The sequence below is a fragment of the Theropithecus gelada genome, chromosome 11, assembly GCF_003255815.1.
Source record: "Theropithecus gelada isolate Dixy chromosome 11, Tgel_1.0, whole genome shotgun sequence".
Classification (NCBI taxonomy): Eukaryota; Metazoa; Chordata; class Mammalia; order Primates; family Cercopithecidae; genus Theropithecus; species Theropithecus gelada.
This window is the reverse complement of record NC_037679.1, coordinates 93770063-93794826: the sequence shown is the minus strand read 5'-3', so window position 1 is coordinate 93794826 and position 24764 is coordinate 93770063. Positions and strand designations below refer to the sequence as shown.

The window sequence follows — 24764 nt, the reverse complement described above, 5'->3', positions numbered from 1 at the left end:
GAGACAAAAGGTCTTACAAACTCTTCCCAAAATATTGTAAAACATCAAGGATGGTAGGGATTAAAATTGCTTATATGTGCTCAAATCACTATTCTACTTGGCTCTGTGGGAATTGGGGAAGGAGTGCTGGGGGATGTAGCATGGAGCCACTGTGATACGTGAGTGGAAGAAAAGTAAGAGACTCCAAGGCTTTAGACTCCCCCGACACTGGGAGATGCCCTGTAAAAAGGGAAACCCTGGAGCATGAAGTCAAGTAAAAAGAAAATCTTTTTCGTTGTTCTAGTCTGTTTTTTGTTTTTGTTTTTGTTTTTGTTTTTTTTGACTAGTCTGTTTTTTGTTTTTGTTTTTGTTTTTGTTTTTTTTTGACTTTGACTTGCTCTTTCTATTAGGCTGGAGTACAGAGACACAATCGTGGCTTACTTTAGCCTCAGTTTCCCAGGTTCAAGCAATTGTCCCAGCTCACCCTCCCAATACACTGGGACTACAGGCACAAACCACAAAGCCAGGATCCTTTCGTAATTTTTTGTAAAGACTGGGACTCACTCTGTTGCCCAAACTGATCTCAAATTCCTGGTGTCAAGGAATCCTCCCATGTCTGCCTTCCAAAGTAGTGGGATTACAGGTGTGAGCCATTGCACCGGGCCTGTAGTCATAGTTTTTACCCCAACCTCATTATCCTGCACTCTGTAAATCTCCCATCAGAAGACAGCAGGCATACCTGGGTACTATAATAGACTCTAATTAAGCCAGTGTTAAACTCTGGTGTTTTTGTAGGGAAAAAAGGATAAAGAAATGCTCAAGTTCAGTTGAGGGTTGAGCAAATGGGGCACAAAAGAGAAAAAAGGATTTAGTGGATAGGGTGCACAAAAGAAAAATAAAGATTTTGTGAAGAGGATGTTCGGGACCCATGCAGTACACAATATGTATGGTTTGATGTTAAATATACTTACAGCTTTATCTCATTACGAGTCATAGAGAATCATCCAGGCAGAAGCTCCAAGTAGAAAAATGTAAGTGGTACAAACCGCCCTGCCATCTGAACCAGCGGGTGGATCTCAATGAAGCATGAGTGCCTCTACCCTCCGATATCCAAAATTTGCCTTGTTGAAATTTTTGTGCATTTTAAACAGAGAAAATACTGTGTGTGGGGTAAAATAGAAAATTACTCAACACGCTTTACAAAATCAGAAACAATCGACCAATTTCCAAGGAGTTAAACCATCAACATATAACAACCTTGAAAAGATTTGGATGTTGAAACGATGAGACTTTCAATCACATTGAAGCAGGTGTTATAGCCTTCCATTTTAGATCAGTGTGTACACTCTCAAAATAAATGGAAAAAAACATTCCCAGCAGGTAAAAGGAACTGTATAGTATAATGACATAGAAATTTTGATACTGGGGTATGTAACATATAAAATTAAATAAAATGTTATTGGGTGTGATCAGTAACAGAAATGATGGAGGAAAGAGTCAGTATTCTTCGGGCTTGATTAATAGCAATTATATACTCTGATAAACACAGGGTGAAATTTTACATACTATTACAAACATGAAAGGCTATAGCAAATAATATGGTAATGATGAAATCTGAGCTTCAGAAGGGAAGAACAATGAGAATGTTACTGAAAGAGAACTCAAAGATATAATAGCTGAAAATTCTCCAAAACTGCAATGGGCATAAACCTACAGATACAAAAAGCCGGGCAATTGCAAACCAGAATATACCTAAGAAAATCCATGCAAGAGAGACTGTAGTCAAATTTCTGAAAACTAAAACAAATGTTTTGAAAGCAGCAAGAAAGAAATGACACCATAGCTAGATGAATACACAATATGAATAACAATGGTGTTATTACCAGAGAGCAGAATAACCAGAAGAACGTAACTAAAATATTTAAAGTGCTGAAAGAAAAAACGTGTCAACCAGATATTTATGTCCAATAAAACTACTCATCAATAATAAAAAGAAAATCCAGGCATTCTTCGAAGACAGAAAAGAAAAGTCTAAGATAATTTCTTTCCAACAAACCTGTCACATAAAATGGTTCTATGAAGGTCACTAATCATAAAAGAAAAGATAGAAGAGAACATTTTGGAACGTCAGTAATGAATAACAACCACAACAATGACAATAAACCAAAAATAAAAACTGGTAATACAAAGTAGGTAAATACAAAATATCTTTCTATCCTTCTTGAGTTTTCTGCATGAGTTTCAAATGGCTCAAATGGCCATTGCTAGCTTTCTAGCATTAAAGATGGAAGAGGACTATGGAATGTGGCAAGATAGTGAGATTTTTCTCTGGCGCCTGCAGAAAGGAACTCAACCTTGAGACATGGATTTAACCCATTGAGACCCAGTTCAGATTTCTCAGCTGCAAAATTGGAAGACAATAAATTATGTCAAAGCAAAAATGACAACACTTACTGTGAGGTTAAATGCATGTAGAGATATGTTTAATATGATTCTATTACAAACAGGAGTGGTTAAGAAGACAAAGAAGCAATTTTTCCATATTTCACTAATAGGGTAAAATGTGCACACCACTAGATTGTGAAACACTATGTTTTTCATAGCTACATAACACAGAGCAACCACTAACAATGCTATATAGAGAGTCATGCAAAAAATTTACAGATCAAGTAAAATGGAATCAAAAAAACATTTTAAGGCATCCATAGGAGATCGGGAAAAAGAAAACAATCAAAAGTAGTGTAAATATGAAAAACACAAATGGCTTAGAAATACCAACAATTACATTAAATGGAAATGGTTATTAAAAGTAGATTTCTGCCATTTCAGTTTCTGACTTATACTACTGCATAGATATATACTTTAAAGTACAAATATTTGCATTACATCTAATTTTATATGAATTCATTTGCACCCTCATGTGACTATCTGGAAGAAGCCTGGGTAACTCTCCACCCTGCACTGAACCAAACCAGGTCTAGGAGAGTAAGATGCCCATCCATTGTGTGCTATGAAGGATAATGACCTCCCAGAGACACACACTTCCTCACTCCCAGAACCAGTGAATATGTTAAACTTACATGACAAAGGGGGATTACATTTGCTAATCAGTTGACCTGAATGTTGAGAGATTTTCCTGGATTACCTAGGTGGACCCAATGTAGTCACATGGTCCTTAAATGTGGAAGAAAGAGGTATTTCAGTCTTCCCTAGAAACTCTAGCATGAAACTTAGCCTTTCCATATGGATGTAAGACAGTGTGACACATTTCTGAATTTTAAGTTACAAAATCACTTACTTTGTGCTAATGTGTTATTGCAGCATAGGAAAACTAATAAACTTTCCACATATTAATTTCATGTTTTTGATGGCCCTGTAAAGTGTTAATGAGAGTTCGTAAAGTATCAGGGACCAATAAAATTACCATGCTTATTAACACAAGGCAGCTAAGTGACATATTCCCTGACAAAATAAAAACCAATCTCAAAATTCAATTCCAATGAACAATTATTGAGTCCCTATTAAATAGGGAACAGCTAAAAAATGTTCCTCCCCAATGCTTTTTCAATTCCCTCCACTCAGCCAGGATCAATGCCTCAGCTAGGCACATCCGGTGCTTCTCTGGATTTCTACAATTCCTCAATCTCCTAGAATTTAGTGGTGGCTTTGCTTTATTTCTTAACTAATTTATTTTGTACATATTTCATTCTTCACTATATCCTGTGCTTATGTGGTGGCGTTGTGCCAAAGCTGAAGTAAAATGGAATCAAACCTTTGAAATACTACCCTACATCAGTATCTATAGGATTCTCACTTCCTTCTTAGAAAGTGATGGATAGAAGGCAGATACTCATGGTTACTAAAATAGTTGCTTCAGTGAGAACACATGGACACAGAAAAGGGAACAACACACACTGGGGCCTATGGGGAGTGTGGGGGTATGGACAGCATCAGGATAAATAGCTAATGCTTGCAGAGCTTAATATCTTGGTGATGCGTATGTTCATTGCGGCACTATTCACAATAGCAAGGACTTGGAATCAACCCAAATGTCCATCAGTGACAGACTGGATTAAGAAAATGTGGCACATATACACCATGGAATACTATGCAGCCATAAAAAAGGATGAGTTTGTGTCCTTTGTAGGGACATGGATGCAGCTGGAAACCATCATTCTCAGCAAACTATCGCAAGAACAGAAAACCAAACACCGCATGTTCTCACTCATAGGTGGGAACTGAACAATGAGATCACTTGGACTCGGGAAGGGGAACATCACACACCAGGGCCTATCATAGGGAGGGGTGAGGGGGGAGGGACGGCATTGTGAGTTATACCTGATGTAAATGACGAGTTGATGGGTGCAGCACAGCAACATGGCACAAGTATACATATGTAACAAACCTGCACGTTATGCACATGTACCCTAGAACTTAAAGTATAATAAAAAAAAAATGAAAAAAAAAAATCTTGGTGATGGGCTGACAGGTGCAGCAAACCACCATGACCTGTGTAACAAACTGGCACATGCTGCACATGTACAGTGAAACTTAAAATTAAATTAAATTAAGAATACTTGCTTCACCTTCTTAAAAACAGCAACAGCAACAGCAACAGGGAGAAAAAAGATTGTCTTTAACATCTGTATTCGATTTTATAGCTGATATTAACATCTGGTGGAAGTTTTGAATTCTTTTTTGAAGGATTAAAATTCATATTGAAAAATGGTGTGAAATCTCTAGTAAGGTATGAGGGTTGAAAAGGATGAAAATCACAAACAGGTGCTGAAACGGACTCTGTTGCCTGTGGAGTAGCTGGGTTGATCTGCAATTAAGAAACAGTTTGATTCACTTGCAGTAAGATTCATTCACCATGTGTCTAAGCATTCTGCTATCTGTCTCCAGTAGAATTAGTAAATGTAGGATTCCCCTGAGTCTGTGAAAATAAATTCCTCCTTTTCTTAACTACCAAGGTGTTCTGCCATGGCTGATATCCTGCCAATGGAAATGGAGTGCAGATATACTCTCTGAGAAGGATTTGGTTAAAGGCTTGGTCCGCTCACAGTCAGAACTTCCTAAGAGTAGCAGGTGAACTGGACCTGTCCTCATAAGTTACTACCGTATTCTCTCTTCTCCCCAAGTGTGGACTCAGCTATGTGAACATGATGACTGGGTAAGAAGGGTACAAAATGGGGGCAGAATTTCAGAGTTCTACTTATTAAATCTGTCCTGGAATGTCTCCCAAGACAAACCAAAAGACCAAGAATAAAGAAACATACGAAAATAACTGGTTGTACCTGGTATTCCAGTCATGGGCTCTTCAGAATAAACAGTAGTGACATGTATGAGAAGTCAGAAAATAAATTTCTTTTTTAAAGGGTAAAACCTCCAAGGAAATTGCTCTTCACTTTAAAAATCAAAGAACCTCCCTGTGTTGATATGTGTCACAGTCAGCAGCATCTCTAAAAAGGAAGGTGTGGAAACAGGTGGGGCCAGGACACTAGCAAAAAGGACCAGATTAATTTGGGCCATGAAGCTGCTGCTTGCTTGTTTATTCAAACATGAGATTTTCTCTAATGACCCCGTGGATTATAAAGGAAAAAAGACATAAGCTAACATTTAACATCTATTCTATACTGAGAAGTGAGAATCCTACAGATACTGATGTAGGGTAGCATTTCAAAGGGAGTATGTTCTGCCAAGTAAAAACTAGTGGATTAGCAAAAATTTAAAGTCATACAAGCAGCCTCACTTTAATAGGACCTTTGAACATCAATACAGAATAATTTCTGGATTCCCCCACCTATTATACAATCTGCAATCCCACTGTGCATTTAGACCAGTGCTGGAATATAGTTAGCTCTTATCTGTAGATATAAGAATCAGATTATTCAGAAATTGACTTCTGTAGGAATTTCTAAGTCTTCTTTTCAGAAAAAAATTCAGATATCCCCCCAGCTACTGAAGTTTGTGTTGGGGGATGACCATTTGGGAAAGTGGAAGACAGAAAAAAAAAATAAAGGCTTAAGTTTAAAAAATGGGTAGAAATAGGGTCAATGCTAGTTCATGAAACTTGTTAATACCTTTTTCTTGTGTTTAGAATAAATAGAGTCTTGGAAGGGGTCTATGCAGAAGGAGGACCTCAGAGTTTAAGCTTTATTTGTTTCATGGACCATTTACATCTGACAAAAAGCAATATGTCAATCTTGTTTGGATGCTCATTTAAATAAGCCTTCAACTGTTCAACAAAATGTAAGAAAGACGTGTTTTCAGATAATCAGGGAAACCTGAGTATAGATTAGCTTTAGCTAAAAAATAAAGTTAGAGAAAAATGAAAGATACATTCAAACTCTTTATGTATTTTATTATAATATTGTGTTTCTATGTCTGCTGACTAAAAAGCATAAAGGTTGTTTTTTGTTTGTTTGTTTGTTTATTATTTATTTTTTATTTTTAGAAGGAGTGTTGCTCTTTTTCCAAGGTTGGAGTTCAGTGGAGTAATGTTGGCTCACTGCAAACTCTCCCTCTTTGGTTCAAGCAATTCTCCTACCTCAGTCTCCCAAGTAGCTGGGATTACAGGCATGCACCACAACACACAGCTAGTTTTTGTATTTTTAGTAGAGATGAGGTTTCGCCATGTTAGCCAGGCTGGCCTCGAACTCCTGACCTCAAGTGATCCACCCACCTCAACCTCCTAAATTGCTGAGACTACAGGCGTGAGGCAGCAAGCCCCACCACGATTTTCTTACAATACAGAGAGATTTGCTTTGGTGGTTCTAAAGATGGATAAGTAATAGACTTGAAACCATGTACATTTGTTATAGAAAACTATATTTGTCAGCTTATTAAAATATAAAATATTATTTATCAATTAAAATTGTTTCTAGGGTTGCAAAGACAGGTTCAGTTTACTCAACAAACTTGTGGAAATAGCCATTTGATTATGAACTCATGGTCATGTTATTTTTATGCAGCCAATGAAGAAAAGATAGCAAATGCTTCTGTTGAAATTAGGAACGTAGATAATAACAATCTGCCTTGTAAAGTAACTTAAATAAATTTAAAATGAAAGAGAAAACAAATAAACAAAAGGTCTATTTGTAGACTCTGTTTTAAACTGTAATAGGAATGTGTTTCTTTATCCTTAGGGGATTGAAATGTACAGTGCATTGAACACACGGACTGATTTCTGCTCTTCCCAATGTCCCAATAAACTTGCGATGAAGAAGCAAAAAAGAAATTAATACCCAAGAACAAGGAAAATGAAAGAGAAATTACAGTAAACCACAAATTTAGATAAAATTGTGGAATTGGAATGATGAATTGAAAATTAACAGAGTTTATGAATCAGCAAAACCAAACCCAGACAGGAAGAGAGAACAGTGGTGCAATCAATGTACATGGGAATACCTGGAAAATTGGCTCTGTTTTAATGCTGTATTTTCCTATCTGGAAATTTACATGTATTCAGATTGACAAATTAAACTGTGATGCAGTGTATAATCTGCATCAAAGTTTCATCATTCTTCAACTGAATCCTGTGCAGTTCTTGTTATTTGATGCTAGGAATTTAAACTGTTTTAATAAATAAGGTAATTCTCGCTCGCTCTCTTTTACTCTCCCCCACCTCCCACCTCCATCGTATTTCCTAACTATGCTGATACCTATAAAATGTACGGCTTTGTGAAAGTCACCCAATCATATTAAGATACTATGTTTTCCTCTGAAAAGTTATCATCAATGCAAAAAAATCCTCAAAACTATTGTAAGGACTAAAAGGACTAAGACATCTGAAATATTGCCATGATCAGTAGAAAAGAATGATAAATGAATTTTTTGATATGTAGTTATGCATGTAAAGAAATAATACGATACAGATAGTGATTCAATCACTGAAAAAAACTTGGTTTTTCCAAATTTTGGGGGGACAATTAGGTATGCAATCATTTTAAAAACAAATTTTAGATCTCTATTTCACAGCATGGGCTTCCTCAAAGCCTGTGGCAGATTCTATAAAGAACGAGTTTGAGTTGCATGGCATTTTTATGATATAGACTCAAAAGTCACAAAACATCACTCTGACATATGCTATTGGTCATGGCAGGGGTTCAATCCGGTGAAGTCACACCTCACCCCTTCAAGAGAGGATGTCAAAGGCCCACTGTAGGAAGAAAACGTCAAATGAAGGATACTGTTTGACTATCCTTGGAAAATGCAATGTGCCACACCTCCCAATTTCCACAATGCTAAATATGTACAAATGTTTATTTTGAAATCAAAAAATATGGTAATAATTTATGGTTCTTTTCTTTTCTTTCTTCCTTTTTTTTTTTTTTTTTGGACGGACAGTCTCGCTCTATCGCCCAGGCTGGAGTGCAGTGGATCTGCTTTCTGTCACTATAGATTAATTTCCATATTCTAGAATGGTGTGTAAATGGAATCATACATCATTGTGTCTTCTCTGTGCCCACAGATGCCTGTTTCTTCCTATTCTTATAAAGACACCTATCCTATTGTATTAGGGCCTCACTGTATGGCCTAATTTAACCTTAACTACCTACTTAAAAGTCTTATATCCAAATATAGTCACATTGAGATTGTAGGCTTCAACACATGGATTTTGGAGACAAACAAGTCCGTCCATAACACTCTTTCTGAAGCAGATTGGTTAGTAGCACTTTCAGTAAGGAGGTATGCTTAGTAAACAGCCCTTGTCTTTTTTTAAGGGGAGAGGGGAATGTTATTATTTAATTCAAATCCCAGAACAAATTTTTAGCAAAGAATTCAGGATTATAGTTACATTTCTTAGCCCTTGAAAAAAATGAATCATCTTCTGGCATACAATTCTTAGACACAATTTTTCTTGTTATTCAAACTGGGATTATTTTCCCCTTTTGGAGATTACCTCTCATTACCTTGCAGCTACTTTCTGAATTCCAATTTGCCTCTAAGGTTGTAATTTTCTCTCTCTCTCTGTCTCTCTCTCTCTCTCTCTGTGTGTGTGTGTGTGTGTGTGTGTGTGTATGAATACATATATTGTATTTTATTAAATCTAGAATGCATAGACTAGAAGATACATCACTGTTTGGTGTACCACCATTAACAAGTATTATTTTAATTGGTCAGAAGAGAGCGAAAGTATGATCATCTTAATAAACAGCAAAAATAATTGATAGTTTTTAACAGAGATTTTATTATAATGCTACACACAGGAATGTAGGAAACAAATATTCTCCCTGAAGATTATTTTTAAAAGAATTTATCTCAAAGCTAGAGTCAGTATTATGTTTACTGTTAAAACACTAGAAAACACTCCATTTGCAAAGATAGTAGTTACGATCACAATTACTTAACACTTTGAATGTTCAAACCATTTCATTATGCAACTGATCCCAAAAAAAAGAATTACAAGTAGTGAAATGGAGAAGTAAAATAATCATTATAAATCACTATATGCAGATGATATAATTTTCTATCTGCAAAGACAAGAGAATGAGCAAAGCAAATGTGATCATTTAGTAAGGCAGCTGACTTCTAATTCAACAAACAAAGCAAATTACTTTTTTGCATGCATGTTAATCAGGTACTAAATATTATACAAAAATTAAAAACATTTAATATAGGTACTAAAATTCCATATTCTTTTATGTACTTTATCTACCAGATTGAGATGTAAGGTTAAGCAGTCTATTTTTAGTAACCGTCGCATACATACATACACATGTATCTTATACATTATAGGTTTCTCATTTAAAAATCTCAAAAAACATTAATGATTGATACAAAGCCTATATTATCTGTTTGTATAAGAACTCTTTATAGTATTCACATTCTTCTCTGTATGGTAATATACATACTTTCATATATCCTAATTTGTGATATGTTTGGATGGTGTTGATTCCAAACATACCTTTGTAAAATTCACAAAGTTATACACAATGAAAGAATCTTGAGGAAGTATAAATTTATATAATATACAAGAATTTCTTATGAACTATTTTTTCTAACATATTCAAGATGATTCCCTAAATTCTTTGTGACCTGAGGGTTCCCCATCTTTAAACCTGTACCTCAGCCACCATAGCACTGACAGAGAGGCCTGTCTCAGCTTCTTGTTTCCAAGAATCAGAACACATGAGTGACCTGAAGGATAAGCCAGTCCCATCATCTCAGAAAGAATAATAATTTGATTTTCCTTCAACCGTTCAGAGATCCAAATTGATACGAAAAAAGTCAGACAGAAAACGGCATAGAGTAGGAGGAAAGTGATCACAGTTTGCATAACTCCTCTGTGGGCCTTGGTGCTGACGTCTCTGTATCCTTTGACAGTGTGCTGCATCTTCTTGCGATGTTTCCACAGGGAGAAGGTGAGCAGAAGAAAAGTTGCCAGGGACAAAGTAAAGGGAATTAAAATGAACACAGTGCTGGTTAATGCAATAGCACTGGAAAATCGTATAAAGTTACATGAAGCAGAACTGCAAGTCATGTTTCCTCTGTATCCATTGATGCTGGCATTTATATGAATGTTTATCAGTAAAATATTTAAAAACAAGAGGACCAAAGTCACAAGAAGCAGCACTAAAACCACCTTTTTAACTCTCCACTTTAGGTAGAGAAAAATAGAGTTAGAAAAATTGGCTATCTTGAGAAAATAAAAAGTACCTAGGATTGTAGCTAACCAGACACTAAAATGATTGGTCACTGTCCAGATATTAGTAAGCATTCTTAACAGTTTTTCAGTGGCAAATAAAGCTGGGAAAACCACAGATACACACCAGCTTCCAAATATTGACCAAACCAGACTAATTCTAGAGATTGCCAAAGCAATGAGAAGCTGATCAACTAAAGAGATCTTTCTTCTCTTGACCCAGTCAATACAGTTCACCAGTACTATGAAACTATTTCCTAAATTTCCAATTATAAATTCCACAATTAAAATGAATGTAAATATGCTCTTTATGACACCATCCATTCTGTAAGAGAATGCCCCAATGTCTAATATCACTGCTGAAGACTTCTTAATGCATTCATCTAAAATGCTATGTATATCTGATTCTTGAAAATTCAATAATATATTCCCTTTAAAAAGGGAATGTTAAACCAGCAAACATCCAGATTTACTAATGGCTGGGTTTAAAGCTCTCGTCACAAAGATCTCTGTATTTCCCCAGACAACTCAGCTGAGCTTCATCCAGATGCCGTGTGCCTCACACACAGTAGGCTGTAGTCTTTTGTAGCTGGTGAGAAAGGAAACACTGAATTCTCATTTGCAAACATGCAAATAAAGACATATTTATTTTCATTGGTTTGTGGTTTTTTTTTTTTTTTTTTTGGTCTTATCTACATATTTCAGTCTGTCAAATTGAGTTCTGGGGAAGTATCTTTACAAAAATTGGTATATGAAACTTTCTAAGCACTGAGGATTTTTACATCAGAGTTTGGGTGGATAAAAATGGGGAGATGATGGTTAAAGTGTACAGAGCCTCAATTAGACCAAAGGAATAAGTTTTGTTTTGCTTTTTTGAGATCTATTGAACAGCATTGTGAATATGGTTAATATTAGTGTATTGTACATTACAAAATCGCTGAAAAAGTAACTTTCAAATGTTTTGTGACCATAAAAAAAGTTACCTGACATTTGTTAATATATTATCATTTGAATATGTTAATTAGTTTCATTTAATTATTCCACATAGTATTCATAAATCATAACAACACCTGATACCTCATAAATGTATGCAAGTAAAATATGTCAATTTATTATAAAAATAAAGAAAATAAACAAAAATCAGATGGCTTTTTAAAGTTAAGTCTGTAAAGGGACTTATTCATAGTTATCCGAAGTTCCTCCTACAAAGTAGCAGAGTTTTCTAATAATCTTGTTGAAGACATTATTCCTAGAATGCCGGGTACCAAGAATAATACTTTTCTATTATTTTACTTTTTACAAGTACATGAACACCAAACGTGCACACACATGCGCGTGTGCATGCGTGCACACACACACACACGTTTATTTGGGATCTAAATCTTTTTCTCTCTTCACTTTAATAATTCAGGCTTTTTATTTTCAGCATTTATTATGCATCTAGTTCATGTTTAGTACTGTGATAGTGTTTTTTTTTTTTTTTTTTTTGAGACGAGTCTCGCTCTGTCGCCCAGGCTGGAGTGCAGTGGCCGGATCTCAGCTCACTGCAAGCTCCGCCTCCCAGGTTTACGCCATTCTCCTGCCTCAGCCTCCCGAGTAGCTGGGACTACAGGCACCCGCCACCTCGCCCGGCTAGTTTTTTTTGTATTTTTTAGTAGAGACGTTTTTCACCATGTTAGCCAGGATGGTCTCGATCTCCTGACCTCGTGATCTGCCCGTCTCGGCCTCCCAAAGTGCTAGGATTACAGGCTTGAGCCACCGCGCCCGGCAGTACTGTGATAGTTTTAAACACATTTAAAAAGACTTGCAAGTTTATATTAAATAGTATTAAACGTAAATATTCTGGAGACTTTGGAAATATTTTTTCTGTACATGTGGGAAGGGGTGGAAATCTGCCTGTTGTCTCATAAAGCAGTCACTGTGTTTGAACGAGTTCATCCACGTAGCAAGAATCCTTATTCTGTGCCTCTCCCCTGCCCAGTAGGGCACATTGCTTCATCAGCAACTAATACCTTCAGATTTTTTTCACATGTACTCACTCTCCCAGCAAGCTTGCTCCATGATCCTCACTACAGGGACCAATGCAGATAAAGGGTGACATACTGTCTAGCCAAGATGGGGAAATCAGCAACCTGATACAGTCATTCTTCTTCAATAGCTAAAAAAGTAAGTAAAATGAGCAAAGCACCAATGAAACAAATTCAGCAACAGCTACCGAAGAAAGTAGAAAAATACGCCTCATAAACGTCAAAGATGACAGAGAAAGAAGTAAGGTGTTCCACTGTGAAGAACTGATCGCTCACCTTCAGTCCCCTGAAGCAATACTGAGCAAAAATAAAATAAAAATAAAACCAAAATATCTTGAAAACTACTGTATATTTAGTCAAGAGTGCTATTGAAAAGGCAAACTCAGCTATCATGGGCAAATATTAAGGAAAAAATCCCAAGGCTAGAAGTACAAACATACTATCCATGTAGAGACAAGAAGGTTACCCTAGCCTTGCCATATCCAGGTAATAAAGATGAGGTTGGGAAAAAAGACAAAGAGAAAGACAAACTACCATGGTGGGTAGGGGTTGTGTGGTGGGTTCTGCTGAGACTTCATGGATACTTTGAAAAGAGAGCAGAGCTCAAGTCTCCAGTGACAGTTACAAGAATCCCAGAGGGTCTCGCCCAAAGGCCCTCAGCACTTGCATCATTCATGCTGGGTTGAAAACACTAGGTTTTCATTGGAACAACAGCTGTTAAGGAAAGGCAATCTTGTTCAGAAAAAGAGTGGTAAAAATAATAATTCCGACACATTACATCCAGAAATTAGAATAACAAGTCAGTTCCTCAGAGAAGAGCAGTGTGTTAATCCATTTCAGTGTCGAAGTTACATTTAGGTATATACAGAACCGATTAATGTGTTTCATTTTAACTTTTTTATGCATCAAAATTTATGTGCTAACTGTATCAAATGCAGAGTAGAAACTCGGTTGAACAACCATCATCCTGTCCATATATTTCTCTACTGAGATTATTATATCTATAATGAAAATTCCCCATGTGTCAATCAACACCTATATTGCTGACTTTTCTTCTCACTTTATTTTTTATTTTTAAATTTATTCTGGGAGTGCATGAGATAATTTATTACTTTTAAATGGCAAAAACTGCAATTACTTTTGCACCAACCTTGTATATTAACAAAATTCATAAATATCAAATCCATGTAATTCAGATATCCTTTTTCTTAAACATTTCTCTCTCCTTTACAAACATTTGAATCATTCTCCTCCAGCTATTTTTAATTACATTACTGTAAACTGTAGTCACCCTACAGATCTACCAAACACTAGGTCTTATGTCTTTTATTAAACTTTACATTTGTACCCCTTAATCAGTCTCTCCTCATACCCTTCCCCCTTATCCTTCCTGGCCTATATTGCTTTTAAATTTTAGATGCCAGGTCACTGTAACTCTCATTTAGCAGAGATTAAAGTAAAAATATTGAAACTTCCTTCATCTCCCTAGCTTTTTGGCAGTATTCCTGTTTTTTTTTTTTTTTTTTTTGAGACGGAGTCTCGCTTTGTCGCCCAGGCTGGAGTGCAGTGACGCGATCTCTGCTCACTGCAAGCTCCGCCTCCCGAGTTCACGCCATTCTCCTGCCTCAGCTTCCCGAGTAGCTGGGACTATATGCGCCGGCCATCATGGCGGCTAATTTTTTTGTATTTTTAGTAGAGACGGATTTCACCGTGTTAGCCAGGATGATCTCGATCTCCTGACCTCGTGATCCACCAGCCTCCACCTCTCAAAGTGCTGGGATTACAGGCGTGAGCCACCGCGCCGGACCGGTAGTATTCCGTTCAAATGTAACTTTGACTACTCAAGAAAAAAAAACTTTACATAATGTGATCTATGTCAATATATATAAATGGATAAAAGTATACATATAATCACCAATCTGACTAGCATACAATGCGATATCATCTCACACCAGTCAGAATGGCAAGTATTAAAAAGTCAAGATACAACAGATGCTGGCGAGGCTGTGGAGAAATAGGAATGCTTTTACACTGTTGGTGGGAATGTAAATTAGTTCTACCATTATGGAAGACAGTGTGGGGATTCCCCAAGGATCTAGAACCAGAAATACAATTTGACCCATCAAACCCATTACTGTGTATATACCCAAAGAAATATAAATCATTCTGTTATAAAGATACATGCACATGTATGTTTATCGCAACACTATTCACAATATCAGAGACATAGAATCAACCCAAGTGCCCATCAGTGACAGACTGGATAAAGAAAATGTGGTACATATACACCATAGAATACTATGCAGCCATAAAAAGGAATAATATCACGTCCTTTGCAGGGACATGGATGAAGCTGGAAGCCATCATCCTCAGCAAACTAACATAGGAACAGAAAACCAAAGACCGCATGTTCTCACTCATAAGTGGGAGCTGAACAATGAGAACTCCTGAACACAGGGAGGGGAACAACGTACACTGGGACCTGTCGGTAGTTGGGGGGAGAACATCAGGATACAAAGCTAAAGCATGCGAGGCTTAATACCTAGTGGACAGGGTGATAGGTGCAGCAAATGACCATTGGCACATGTATACCTACGTAACAAACCTGCACCTTCTGCACATGTATCCCAGAACTTAAGATTAAAATATATATATATATATTTTATATATATATAAACATTAACTGACCAGAGTATAGCTGCTGGTAAATACAGTAAGAACAATACCACTGCGTCACTGTTTTATGTCAGGGCTATGTCACATCTACTTTTACTTTAATTGATATTTTGCAAAACGTCATGCTAGTTCAATATATTAATTATATTACACTAAGTAGTACCCAGTAGCAGAAAGTAGGAAGTTCCCTAAACATAGTAAAATACTGTAACAATGAACAGAAATAAAATATCAGAAGAAGAGAGATAAACCTCAGCAGATTCAGGAACCTAAAACACCGGTGATGCTTTTAGGGGTACAGTGGTCCTGGTCCACAAGTCAAGACATCATTTTTAAAGTAAATGGAATGTTTCTCTATATATACTTATCACTAAAGAAGAGGGACAGTATTTTGGGGGCCTATTCGGATTTGGGAGGCAACATAGACCACATTTGAGGATATTGCTCTGATGTACTGACAGAATTTTCTTAAGGGCTACTGGTCTCAAATGAAACCCAGAACAAAAGAGGGCTCTACAACAGATATAGGCTCTGGCCCAAGCTCCTCTGCCCATTGTGCCAGATGAGTCAGCAGAATTCAAAGCTGCTAGAGGTATGCATAGTGGGCATCATAGCACTCTGTACATATCTCTGTTAAGCCCATAGAAGAGAGGAGAGCAAACTCCTAGGGAATTACAGTAAGACCATCCCCTCTTCAGCAAAGGAGTGCCCTCTGTCTCTAAAACAAAAACAGCAGGTGCAGAACATTAATCCAAGCATAGAGCCCCTGTAAGTACAAGCTGCTCTAAGCATAAGACCTTGTGCAACTGCACGTGCCATATGATTGTAAAGCCAGCCATGACTGGAGGACATGAGCACATCTGAGTGGCACAAGGAGTGAAGGAGAACCGTCCCCCGTTCCCCTGGTCAGTACCTTTCTTGACCCAGATCATCCTTCCATTTGGGACTTGAATGGATCACCACACTGTGGGCATGAGGTCTGACTTTCATAACCTCCACCTAGGGACTGGATGACGGAAGGCAGAATAGCAGAGATGGTAGTTTTACCTTAGGGAAACCCTGGTCAAGGGGAAATAGAAGACAGATGACAGCTGAGCAGATACATTCGACCTACTCTTTCTCTTCCATGGAATAATGCTGGCTGTAGTTTCCCCTTGCAGCCCTTCTGGAAAGTGCTGGGAGCCAAGTGCACGCATCTGATGACCACCAGCTGTCTCTCTCACCTCACTGTGAAGTGGACACCAGCAGTGTCATAACATACATCACCATACGTAGGTTCACATCTGCTCTTGCCTCAATTTCCACATGTCCTCGCTATTGCTGTCCTGGACTTACCTTCCAATTAAGTATCATCACTTTAATATCAGACATTGGCTCTAGTTCTAGAAACAAAACCTGAGGTTAAGATATTCATTCAGTTCTATAATTATAATTCATTCACATTTTTGTGAGTTTATAATATGGCAATTAAAGTATTCATTTAGAAAGGATACTAAAACTATATGCAAATAACATTGTAGTAAGATGTTTGGTAATTGAATTTTCTAAAATCAAACATCATTACTGTTTACACAACAACCAGCTAGAAAATATCATAATACACACGTATCATTCACAATAAAAATATATGCATATATACAAAAATCTTTAATATGCTTTTTAAAAAGTACTGTAATAGGTGCTATCTGATTTTCATGTTCTACCTTGTCTCCACGTCATACATCTGATATAGCTTCATCAAGTCTATATTATGGTGATATTTCCCCTAAAATTGTGGAATAGCCACACTTTGGGTCTAAGAAATGCTTCTTCTTGGATAAGCCTACAATCGTAACCTGAAAGCAGAATAGGAAAATTCATGCTACTATAGATTTTGTGATGACTTTCATTTTCATTGGTTCACCATCACAATATACTTAATTTATGCGTATATTCACCAGTTTACTTGTTCATCTGAATGTCAGTTTTGACCACTTGTTCTATGTGCTGTCTTTTAGGTCCAGGGAGTCAACAGTAAGCAAGATCTGTATGATCTCTGGTTTTTTTGAACCGGGAAAAATGTGTGATAAACAAATAACTAAATCACATGTAGAAATGATTTATCTCAAAGTTTAGATAACATTATAAAAATTTAATAGCACCAAGAATTAATACAGTCATGTAGAATTTATTTGTTGAACAAGGTTATACATTTCCTTCCTATAATAGAAGTTGCTGTCACTGAATATGTCAACACACTTTCTCTCATTTCATCACCTAAAACAAGATTATAATAAAATACATATCTAAGAGATTGTCTATCAGCAATACTTAGATTTCATACACATCATTTTAACATTTGCAGAAAATGTCCTTTCATTATGTTCCATCATTTGTATACCATTTTTACACTGAAAAATTTTTAAGGTGGGGAAGATTCGAGTTCTTTTACATAAAGTTTAAAAATAATTTTAAATGTGGAAGATAAAAGAGATAATTGACAAGTCAGAGGCTCCGAAGTGGTTTAGAATAAAAACTGAAACATTCAACATCAGGTCTCAACTTCAAAAACTGTTTTTTTGACTTAAAAACTGGAATAAATGACATATTTAACTGCATATTGAGATTTATGACAGCACTGAAGAAGTCATAATTGTTTCTTCATCCCTATTATATAAATGATTTTTTTCTCAACTGTTCACATACTTATATCATACTTATATCTAATTTCATTTTCCTCAGTATTGTTTATATTAGACATACATAAAATGTATTCTAAATAGATTTGTCACCCTTGAATTTTATGGTGTGAATCGTTTTCTAACAATAATTCTGTTCACCTTAAACTAAACATAAAATTATAATTCATGATTAAATAAAAACTACCCCAAAGATAAAACCTCATTATTGATTTAGAATTGTATGCCCTTATTATCCAAAAATTAGATGTTCAATGACATTCAAGCACACTGTGGTACATATGTATGGTACAAATCACAATGGAAAGGAGCAATGATTTCCTGAGATAAGCTGTCAGTTCTTAAAAATTATAAATCAAGATCATAAATTTTTCAAATAAAACATGATGACATGAAATACATATGTGAAATACACATGATTTCATAATTCTGAGGAACTTATTACCATATTTTGTGTAATTTGGCAGTTTGGAAAAAATTTGATTAACATTATGTTATCGTACCTGTTTCTTAAGTGTTTTATACACATAGACACGCACATACATACATACATACCTTTTATGATAACTTTAGGCAAAAGGCTTTTCTAGGTCTTTGGAAATTACTCAAACACATACTCTACGGAAAAACGAGTAAAACGTATAAAATGTCCCAGACACCATCAGTTTGTTTTCTCCTAGAAAACACAGGATTTCCCAAAGGTGAATCCAGGAAGTTGAGAGTTTCCATTCTTTCACTCAGCACATAATCTGACCAAAATAAAAAATAATAATAACAAAGAAGGAAAGGACTTTTTTAGCTTCTTACTTCTCCAAATTAGGATGAATAGTGGAATGAAGGATGTATGATTCCAATAGCATGGCAGAGCATGACGACAGGTTTATCGTGCAGCCTCCTAGGTTTCCAAAGCGAAATGATTAGGAACAGAGGAAACTGCACATAAAAGCTTTGCAAACACAGTCTGCAAACTGTGCAAAACACGGTTTGCAAAGCTTTTATGTGGACCTTGGTGCTGGGATCTTGAGCTCCTTTGCCATGAAGCTGCATCTTCTTGAGATGTTTACTCAGAGAAGACATTAACAGCAGAAAATATGTCAGGGACATGGTAAAAGGTATTAAGTTTGCAAGCGTGGATACAGTCAAGTTTGAAAGATGTATCGTGTCCCTCGATTTGATCTTCCAAGTCACTTTTCCTTCATATTCTTTTATCCACATTCATATACATGTTTACCAACACAAGATGACAAACCAACAATAGCAAAGGCCCCAGCATTATCACAGGAATGACACTCTTAAGTCTCTTTTTAGGTGAAGAAAAACAAAGTTGGAGAAATTGGCAATCTTGAGCAAATAAAAAATGCTGAGGCTACTAGCAAGCCAGATGCTGAAATGGTTGATTACTGTCCAGACATTATAAACAGTAATTCTTAATTCTAAACTCTATGAAGCTGGATTAAACACCGTTGAATACCAATGTAACAATACTGTCCAGAGGAAACCAACTCTGGAGATGACAGAACAGTGAGAATTTGATCAGCTGAGGGGATCTTTTGTCTCTTGGCCCAGCCAATAAAATGTATCAATACTATGAACCCATTGGCAAAATTTCCAATAACAAATAGGACCACTACAGTAATTGAAACAACAATGTGTAGAAAAGTTATCATATCTGAATGGAAAAAAAAGAAAGAAAAAAATACAAGCTTAACATAACCGGTTGTGATTTCTTCAACAGCTTGACCTTAAAAGTTGTATACACCTGATTTCTGAATGTGCCATAACATTCTTTTTATTTGTTTATTTTTATTTTATTTTTTTTTTTTTGAGACGGAGTCTCGCTCTGTCGCCCAGGCTGGAGTGCAGTGGCGCGATCTCAGCTCACTGCAAGCTCCGCCTCCCGGGTTCACGCCATTCTCCTGCCTCAGCGTCCCGAGTAGCTGGGACTACAGGCACCCGCCACCACGCCCGGCTAATTTTTTGTATTTTTCATAATGACAGGGTTTCACCGTGTTAGCCAGGATGGTCTCAATCTCCTGACCTCGTGATCCGCCCGCCTCGGCCTCCCAAAGTGCTGGGATTAGGGGCGTGAGCCACTGCGCCCAACAATACTCGTTTTACTTTTAAACACTGTGACCAATGTCAAAGAAAAAAGCACCAGCTTATGCTAATGGATGAATTTGATACTGTCTTTATGGAAAAATTCTTATTTTCAAAACAGCTTAAATTAGCTTATTCATTCCATGTCTGTTCTTGTAACAGGATGGAATTATTTGTACTAAAGTTGAAGTGAAACCTAAATATTCATTTGCCAGCATGCAAATAAAGACATATCTTCTTTCACTGTTTTGCGATGTTTTGCTTGTTTAACAATACATAATTTGTGTTCAGCAGCTTCAGTTGTTAATAGGGAAATTTTACCACCCAGTACATAGTTCATACTGCAAATGTCTAAATTGTTAAAAGAGCTTATTCATAAATAGGATCATCACCAATAATGGATTGACTTTTATACAAAATTTAAATCCATAGAATCCAAACTTTTTTTAATCAAAATTATCCAAAGGTTTCTTGAGAAATACAGGAAGGTCAATCTACCTTAAAATCTGGTTGCTACTAACCAATACTTTTGGATGAATTTATTGTTACCAAGCTCATAAACACACAAACACACACACGTACACACGCACATGCACACATACACACACAAACACACAATCTTACACCCCTCAGGGATAGAAGGAGTTATTTTCTTGGAAAATGAGTTTCCAGGAGGTCATCCTGGTGAAGTTAGTCCTATTTTCCCACTCAGCATTTTCACCCCATACGAAAATATGTATCAAACATATCTTTCATGCTTCGGTCCTTAGTAAAGTTACTCTCAAGTCTATCTGATGTTTAAGTATTTATTACTTCATTAAAATATTTATCAATTTTGTAAATGTTTCTGAGTATCACACCCTTTGATATTTAGTCTTACAGTATCCTCCCACCACAGGCAAGGTAACTATCTTACCCCTGGATTCTCAGTTCACTCACATAATTTATTTTAATGAACAGAATATTGCTAGAATTTACACGGGGATTTGAGATGGTTTCTACATCGGGTTACCTTGCTCTTTTCCATTTATCAAGAGAACATCACCTGGCTACTACACTGTTCCCAGAAGGAGAAAAGAAACTAACGGAGTCAGATTGCCCCTGCCTGATCTGGCCTAAACTGGCGAAACTTTAGCTCCAAGATGCAGAACTTGGCCCATCAAACCACCAGAGCCATCTACCAAACCCAGCTTAGAAAAACTGAACCCAAAAGACATGTGAGATATCAATATCCAATGTAGTTTTGGAGGAGTTCCTCTAGCAAAACAAACAAACAAAAATACCAACTAATTAACTAATATAGGTACTCTGCTAAACCAAGAGTGTGCGAAATACATCCACTCTTGTTGTGTCAGAAATTCAGGAACCAAAAGAAGAACAGATGAAGAATGGCAAAGTTTTGACATGTGAGGTAGGTAATAAAGCTAGTAGAAAACCTTTGGAAAGATCTTGGTACTGCAGGTAAAATATTCTCTTATTTCCACAGGTTGTAGCTAAAATAAAGTTCCTACTTCAGCTCTCTTAGAGTTGTATGTGAATGCATATTAATGGTGGATTTTTTCCTAGGTATATGATGAGCAGCATAATTAACCATTTTTATGGAATATTTCTCCTAATTAATTCTTAAAACTTTTTTTATTATATTTTAACTTCTGGGGTACATGTGCAGAACGTGCAGCTTTCTTACATAGGTATACACATGCCATGGTGGTTTGCTGCACCCATCAACCTGTCACGTATGTTAGGTATTTCTCCTAATGCTCCCCATACCCTAGCCACGGATCCCCCAACAGGCCCCAGTGTGTAATGTTCCCCTCTCTGTGTCCACGTGTTTCCATTGTTCAACTCCCACTTATGAGTAAGAACACGCAGTATTTGGTTTTCTGTTCTTGTGCTAATTTGCTGAGAATGATGGTTTCCAGCTTCATACATGTCTCTGCAAAGGATATAAACTCATCCTTTTTTATGGCTGCATAGTATTCCACAGTGTATATGTGCCACATTTTCTTTATCCAGTCTATTATTGATGGACATATGGGTTGGTTCCAAGTCTTTGCTGTTGTGAATAATGCCACAATAAACATATGTGTGCATGTGTCTTCATAGCAGAATGATTTATAAACCTTGGGGTATGTACCCAGTAATCTCATTACTGGGTCAAATGGTATTTCTAGTTCTAGATCCTTGAGGAATCCCCACACTGTCTTCTGCAATGGTTGAACTAATTCATACCCCACCAACAGTGTAGAAGTGTCCCTATTTCTCCACATCCTCTCCAGCATCTGTTGTTTCCTGACTTTTTAATGGTCACCATTCTAGCTGGCGTGAGATGATATCTCATTGTTGTTTTGATGTGCATTTCTCTAATGACCAGGAGATGGCTGAGATGACAGGGTTTTCTAAATATACAATCATGTCATCTGCAAATAGAGACAATTTGACCTCCTCTCTTTCTATTTGAATACCCTTTATTTATTTCTCTTGCCTGATTGCCCTGGCCAGAACTTCCATTACTATGTTGAATAAGAGTGCTGAGAGAGGGCATACTTGTCTTGTACAGGTTTTCAAAGGAAATGCTTCCAGGTTTTGCCCATTCACTATGATATTGGCTGTGGGTTTTTCGTAAATAGCTCTTACTATCTTGAGATACATTCCGTCGATACCTAGTTTATTGAGAGTTTTTAGCATGAAGGGTGTTGAATGTTGTCGAAGGCCTTTTCTGCATCTATTGAGATAAACATGCGGTTTTTGTCATTGGTTCTGTTTATGTGATGGATTACGTTTATTGATCTGTGTATATTGAACCAGCCTTGCATCCCAGGTATGAAGTCGACTTGATCGTGGTGGATAAGCTTTTTGATGTCCTGCTAGATTCGGTTTCCCAGTTTTGTTTTGTTTTGTTTTTTTGTTTTTTTGAGAGCAGGTACTATTTATTAACTGACCAACTTAGAAAAATAATCATGGTAGACACCTTAGTTCATTCTTCTAATAAGCCTGTTGATCTGGTCCTCCCTGTTGCCAGCATCTCCACCTTCTACAAAATGGGTGGTCTTTTTCTTCATTCCACCTCATGGAGAACATAATTTGAAGGGCCACAGGAAGTTATTTGCCTCTTTGAAGCATTTTCCAACAGTATAGATCTCATGAATCAGATCCTCCATGCAGATGATGCCATATTTACCAAGATATCGAGCAATCAAAGCGTTATCTGTCAAAGCAATTCGCTTCTTATTGATTTCGCCATAACCACGCTTGTAGTTTAGTTCATTTACTGACTTCAGATTGGGGCACCCCCATGCAATATGTGGCTCTACAATCCTCAGCATGTTAATCGAAGCCTTGTTGAGCTTCACAAAGGTTCCATTGAAGATTGCGAAGAAGCTGCAATACCCTTCGGACCTTTGGGCTCATGCCAATGATACCTCTGATCCTGATGACAAATGCCAATTTGGGTTCTGCAGGTACATAGAAGTTGCCAGCTTTTCTTGCCATCCTCGCCATTCGAATTTCAGTTCTGTACCTCTGCCTATATTCCTTGTGATAGTGCTTCACTTTTTCACAGATAAGCTTCCTCCTTACCTTTCAAAGTGTCTTTTGGGCAAACCTCTTTCTCAGGTGCTTGACCTTCAGCTCTGCGAAATTCCTTCGCTTTTTCTTAAGGGTTTCTGGCACAGCAGGAACCTTCTTCTTCTTCTTCTCTTCTACACCCTCCATGGTTCCAGCTGGAAAAAGAGTTGTTTCCCAGGATTGTATTGAGGATTTTTGAAATGATGTTCATCAAGGATATTGGCCTGAAATTCTCTTTTTTTATTGTGTCTCTGCCACGTTTGGGTATCAGGATGATGCTGGCCTCATAAAATGAGTTAGGAAGGATTTCCTCTTTTTCTATTGTTTGGAATAGTTTCAGAAGGAATGGTACCAGTTCCTTTTTGTACTTCTGGTAGAATTCGACTGTGAATCCGTCTGGTCCTGGACTTTTTGGGGTTGGTACTGGATTCTTTGATTTTTGAAGGGATTTTTAAATTCTAAAAATCAAGCCAAACATGACCTCCAACAAATAGTACTCTCTGTTTGGTTTCTTTCTTTCTTTTTTAATTTTCATTTGAACACGTACAAAGACTCTGCATTTATACAGTACATAAACTTTATTACATATATCAATAGCATCATTAGCAAGCCAAATTCTTTCAAATACTTATTTACATTCTCAGCTACTATGACTAAATCTGGATTATTTTGTTATAGCAGCCAAAGTAGCATGACAAATAAAAAAAAAAAAACCCAAAGATTGCACTAAACAAGTTTTATACCTTAAAGCATTTACTTTTCCCTGCTTTTTCTCTAATAGAGAGCCAAGAAATGTATAGCAGAAAAATATTTTGTCAAACACACGTATGCACCTATTGATCACAAATTGTGATATTTGAATGGTAACAATATGAGTATAATTATTTTACTTAGGGATAAATTTAGGGATAATTATTTTATATATTTAATATCTCTGGTCATATAGTGTGTTAGAAATTTACTAATTTCTGCCACTTCAAAATGTGCATTGTAAATAATTAAATTGGAAATAAGAACAAAAGGTGCCTAGCAACATATAGATATACAAAATTTGATTTTAGGTTTGGGGGTACATGCGAAGCTTTGTTACAT

The 24764-nt window shown here is 36.7% G+C and overlaps 1 protein-coding gene and 1 pseudogene across 1 annotated transcript; both read right to left on the bottom strand.

The window, feature by feature from the left end:
* Positions 1-9991: 9991 nt before the first annotated feature.
* Positions 9992-10999, bottom strand: TAS2R14 (taste 2 receptor member 14). Its single transcript, XM_025402153.1, has one exon. It carries the CDS (start codon positions 10949-10951, stop codon positions 9992-9994), a length of 960 nt encoding a protein of 319 aa, XP_025257938.1. The 5' UTR covers positions 10952-10999.
* A 12067-nt stretch (positions 11000-23066) lies between these two features.
* On the bottom strand, positions 23067-23819 carry LOC112634562 (annotated as a pseudogene).
* Between the last annotated feature and the right edge of the window lie 945 nt (positions 23820-24764).